The sequence below is a fragment of the Rosa chinensis genome, chromosome 5 (assembly GCF_002994745.2).
Source record: "Rosa chinensis cultivar Old Blush chromosome 5, RchiOBHm-V2, whole genome shotgun sequence".
Lineage (NCBI taxonomy): Eukaryota > Viridiplantae > Streptophyta > Magnoliopsida > Rosales > Rosaceae > Rosa > Rosa chinensis.
The window spans coordinates 1,463,843-1,469,218 of record NC_037092.1 but is presented as its reverse complement, the minus strand read 5'-3'; the positions used below and the strand labels follow the sequence as shown (position 1 = coordinate 1,469,218).

Genomic DNA, 5,376 nt, shown 5'->3' with positions numbered 1-5,376 from the left:
GTTACAAGGAATACTAATCCGTGTAGGATTGGGAAATCTAGAACCTTCTCTCCTATTGCTACTCCTAGTTTGATAAGGCACACTAAATCGATATTCCTTCAACACTTAAAGCTTTTTTAGGCTTATCAATAGATTTTTTTTTTTTTATCTTCACAGCCAACCATACAAAAAACACAGCAAAAAACCCATGTTGATGTCGGGGTCCACTTACATCCAACTCACTTTGTGTTAGTAAAAACACAAAAATTTCCAAAATCATTTTCCTTAATTATTTTCTATCTTACTCACTGGAAGTAAATTATGCGCCATGAATCTATAATATATGATGGAACCATTTCAGTACATATACATATAGCCAGCTGCTACATATACTTTCAACGAAAAAAGAAAAAAAGTATACATCAAGATTTTAAATATGCCCACAGACATATCACTATTGTGTTCCTCCTTTTTTAGTAGAGTAAGTATATATCCTCGTTCTATGCATAGCTGCACATCCCAAACGCGCATGAGTTGCGTCCCTTGCAAGCATTGTTGCATCTCCCACAGTTTTTCTTGTCAGACATTGGAGTTACAATATGACCATTGCAGCATATCTCTGTCTGCTTGCATTTCACCCCACATTTCCCGCAATTGAGTCTGTCCGTCTTCAAATCCACGCACTTCTTACTGCAGCACTCCGAGCCGTCCGCGGCAGCTGCGCCACAAACCTTAGGGTTTTTGTCACATGTTGACGCTGTCACTGACCGAGAAGCAAAGAAGACGCTGCTTGTTCCCCTGAGAGAAGTTTTTTCTTGGTTTTGGACGTTGTTATCCTCGTTGAAGAATGATGATTCTTCTTCATCTAGTGTCGCAGAAAGCGTACCGGCTGAAGCCATCATCAGCATGGCTAGCAGAAGGAAAACCTTATGACAGTTCATGTTTGATTTGATTGATAGTTTGTAAGAAAGATTGAGGAGGCCGGATTGGAGGGTTGAAGAAGGAAGACGATGAAACTAGTTATGAATGCTTTGGATGGAAGAAGCATGTAGAATTGAAGAATATAAATAGAAGAATGAGCTGATAGAGGTCATCAACGTACGTCGGGAATATTGCATGTGTTTTAATTTCTCTCTTTTTTTTAGCTGTTATCAGCATGACTTTGCAATGAATTATTCATGTGCATTTATTTGATTAACTAAATAATTGGCTGGTATATAAGGCATATTAATTCATCAAAAACCACAAAAAGTTAATTCAGCAAACAAAATTATTCGTCCAAAGAATATTACGCTCTAACTTAGGTGAACAGAGACAAAATAAACACGCACAAATTACTTATAATAAAATGAGTTTAATCGATATTTAAGTTCCTTTATTTCCAATTGGGCTCGTGCAGATTAGTGTCTAGTCTAGTACATACAGTTATTAAATCTAAGTATGAAGTATCTAAGAGTGTTCATATGCTGTTTTTCCCAATTTTCTAGCAAGGAAAAAGTTGTCCCAGCTATTGGTAGTCTTGCCGCATACAGTGTTCATTTGTTTGTAGAAATTCTCATGTGGATTGTCTTTTATGGTAGCTAATGAAATTTGAACTAAACAAATATATCATGAAATATTAGATATAAATCATATTCTAAGAGCTCGTAATCAACATATATTTTTTTGAGAAGCACCTCAAGTATGATTTGATCTCAGGTTAAAGCTGAATATATATCAAATATAAATTCTATGTTTTAGAGAAACGAGAATCGAAAGAACAACGATTTTTTCTCATTGATAATAGGGGTCTCTTTATATAGAGGATTACAATGCATAGAATCCAAATCATACAACGAACGATAATCATACATTGAATAGGAATCTCTATATTCTTTTAATTAAACCCTATTACCACTAGGTCAAGTAACCTAGAGTTTGGGCCAGACACAAAATAGAGATTTACTTGAACACTCCCCCTTGTGTCGCCCAAACGTGGTGCTCCTCTTGTTGCCTCATTAAAAACCTTGCCGAGTAATAAAAACCCTGTGGGACAAAAATAACCTCGGTCGAAGGGGAAAAAGAGCACAACACACTCTTCACGTTTCGAGACCATACATGTAGACATCTTCCCCTGCATGATGTCTGCATCTCCCCTTGATGACTACGGTCATGAGAGTTTGGATAATTTCCGCAAACGATGCTACCAACATGTTTCTTGAAAGTAGAATTTAGGCAATGACTTAGTGAGCAAGTCTGCCACACTGTCCTCAGATCGAACCTAGTTCACTTTGATCTTGAGGAGAGTCTGTTGTTGCTTATTATCCTTGGTGTTGTCGCTTTTGATGTAGCCTTGCTTCATTTGTTCAAAATAAGCAGCATTATCCTAAATGCTCGTAGGCTCATTTGTGGTAGACTTCAAACCACAATTTTCGAACATGCGCAATTATGGATCCAATCCATATACATTCACGAACCACTTCGTGAAGAGCAATGATCTCTGCATTGTTCGAAGATATAGTGACTAGGGTCTATTTTGTAGACCTCCAAGATATTGCGGTATCTTTACCCATGGTGAACACTTAACCAGTTTGGGAATGACCTTTGTGTGAGTTAGAGAGATACTCAATATTAGCAAAACCTTCCAAAACACATGTCGTTTTGGTATGGGGATAGTGGCCGCAGGCCAGTGTTGGCGGCATTCCTGGTGTGTGATGGGTCCAAATCCATCGTCTCTCTGTAGGGATAAAACATGTCCATATCAGTCGTACATCTCTAGTATAGAAATATATCTTTTACACCAATCCAATGGTGTCGCGTTGGTGCATGATAGGAGCATTTTTATGCGACGTTTTAATAATTATTTCCTCATATTTTTCATAGTTATTTCCTTTATTTAATCATTTTTAATTTAGTTTTTATTTTATAGGTACATTGAAATAAATGGAGAAGAAATGAGCTGAAATGAAGAAATGGAGTTTTCCTGGTCCGACTAGGAATCACAGTCAACGCAGGAATCCTGATGAGGTTAGGAAACCTGAAGGCATTAGGAGAACACATGATGACGTGGGAGATATTATGGGGAATTAAAGCTGATTTTGCCATGGGAAATCATGGAGTTAATGTCAAAAATCAAGAGATGATCAAGGATAATGATGCCATGGAGAGATTTAAGGGAGAAAAAGTCCAAAACAAGTCCAGATTCATTCCTATTTTCACTCAAGAGTATTTTGGCCGAAAATTAAGAGAAAAATCAGATTAGATCTTGGGAAAATCAGCAATAATATATTTGGAAAGATTATGGGATTTATTTTGGAGGCTTCTGATTGGCTGGATGACTCAACAGAGCTGACATTGCATTCTGTGATTGGTCGAAGCTGTGTGGCATGATTGGATAGTTATTTGAGGAGATAAATCAGAAAATAATCATGCAATTAATTCAAAAATAATCTCCCTAAATCAAGGTGTTAAATTGGAGGTTTCTTATTGGTTGGATGATATAGCAGAGCTGACGTGGCGTTCTCTGATTGGCTAATGCTGTGTGGATCAATCTTGAAGACTTGGAGACTAAGTTGTCATCCTCCTATAAATAGGAGCATTCTCTACACAATTCTACACACCAACACACCATCAAACAGAAGAACAACACCACAACACCTCTTCATTCAGAAAAATTCTCTCCATTCTCTAGTTGCAAAGCTCTGCGTTTTCAAGCAAGGAGAGGAAGAAGAAGAATGAGCTGTGAAGATCATATCCTCCATCATCCACCTTGAAGGCTTGCTTCCAAGATTCAAGATCCAACCATCTAGCTCTCCATCTCCATCTCCACTCACGGTGTAATTCGTTCCTTTTCCTTGTAACCTTTTTGGTTTCCTTGTTTGATTTCGTATGAACTTGTTTCTAGTTAACAATAACGTTTAGGGCAAAGTTTAAGCCCAATTTCTATGTTTAAATAAAGTTTTCGAATTCTATAATTGTGATTCTAAGTTGCTTATGTGAGTTTGTTCGATTGAATTTGCTTTACAGAAAACTTTTATATGTTTATCTTATTTGGGTCGACACTTATAGGATTTGCATGTAATTGGTGCTAGGTTTAAGAACATGAATCAACTTTTTGCTTTGTGTAACTTGAATCAAAAGTAGTAAAGGCTTTGGACAAAGGTCGAATTTAATTGAAGAGGATTGCAATTAGGTGGACTTTTCCATAACTAAGTTGTACACTTGAGTTGATAGCCTTTCTCTATGTGTAATGCGTTAAACATGTTATGATTAACTAGCTTTCTAGTGCTTGAATGCATGTTTGATAGGATTGATCTAGGTGCTTTCGCTTAGGTTAATTAGCATTGAAAAGTAAAATATGGGAAATCATTTGCTTTCGAATATTTCACATGATCAACTCCTTTCTCATGACTTAGATGATCAATTATAGGGTTTGAATCAAATTTGATTACATGGAATTGGTTTTGATCTTTGTTCCTTGCGTTCCACCCATGTATATATGTTTTTACGTTTTCTTTATTTTATTTATTTTAATTTTAATTTAATAATCCTAAAACCCCCTTTTGTGTTCATTTGTATATATTTTTATTCTTTGTTTTATTTTTGTAATTAATACTTTTTACTAATTAATTAATTGTTTTTGCAATTACAGGTGTACCCTTAATCCCCGGAATTGAACGATCCCTATTTGCTTATACTACTAACGATATTTTCAGGGTTAAATTATGCGCTTACTTTTAGCGTTATCAGTGCATTGTTATACCTTAGCTAACAAGTTCATTGCAAATGAGATGTCCGGTCTTGTGCATTGAGCTAATTACAATAATGCGCCTATTGTACTTATGTAGGGCACTTCCGCCCCTAGCACATCTTCGCCATCATCCTTCTGATGAAGAGGATCCTTTACAGGATCAAGACTATGGACGATCATGGAGGTGCTTGAAGGCTTGACCTTGTCAAAATGCCTAAGCAACTATCAACATGATGCTCAAGTTCCAAACCGAGACATAATCTTGTTGTTAGCATTAAAGCCACCCTCAAGTGCAAGAGGTACAAGTTATAGAATAGGGGATTAAGTAAGGATGTCGAACCCACGAGGATTGGTGAATCCTTTCCTAGCTAGGGAAAACCTAAGGAAAAACTAGAAGAATATGCAAATATACAATCACAAACAAAGGCTCACAAGTGAACCAAAGTTCATGGTGAGTATGTGCAAGATGGTGTGTAGAGATTTGATTTTGATTTTGAGATTGGTTTCTATTCAAATTGAAACAATGAAAGCGAGTAATATAAACTAAGCTAAACTAAACAAGTTGTTATCAAATGGATGTGAGTTAGGGCATCGGGTTTCACCTTTTGCCTCCCTTGCAAGTATTAAAGCAATTGAATATGAATGATGCAAAGCTAATTGTCCAACTA

The 5,376-nt window shown here is 36.5% G+C and overlaps 1 protein-coding gene across 1 annotated transcript; it reads right to left on the bottom strand.

The window, feature by feature from the left end:
• Positions 1–479: 479 nt before the first annotated feature.
• Positions 480–920, bottom strand: LOC112201424 (stigma-specific STIG1-like protein 1). Its single transcript, XM_024342299.1, has one exon. It carries the CDS (start codon positions 918–920, stop codon positions 480–482), a length of 441 nt encoding a protein of 146 aa, XP_024198067.1.
• Positions 921–5,376: the final 4,456 nt, after the last annotated feature.

Excerpts from the sequence above, each read along its gene's own strand:
- LOC112201424 (XM_024342299.1), bottom strand. The coding sequence starts at position 920 with ATGAACTGTCATAAGGTTTTCCTTCTGCTAGCCATGCTGATGATGGCT.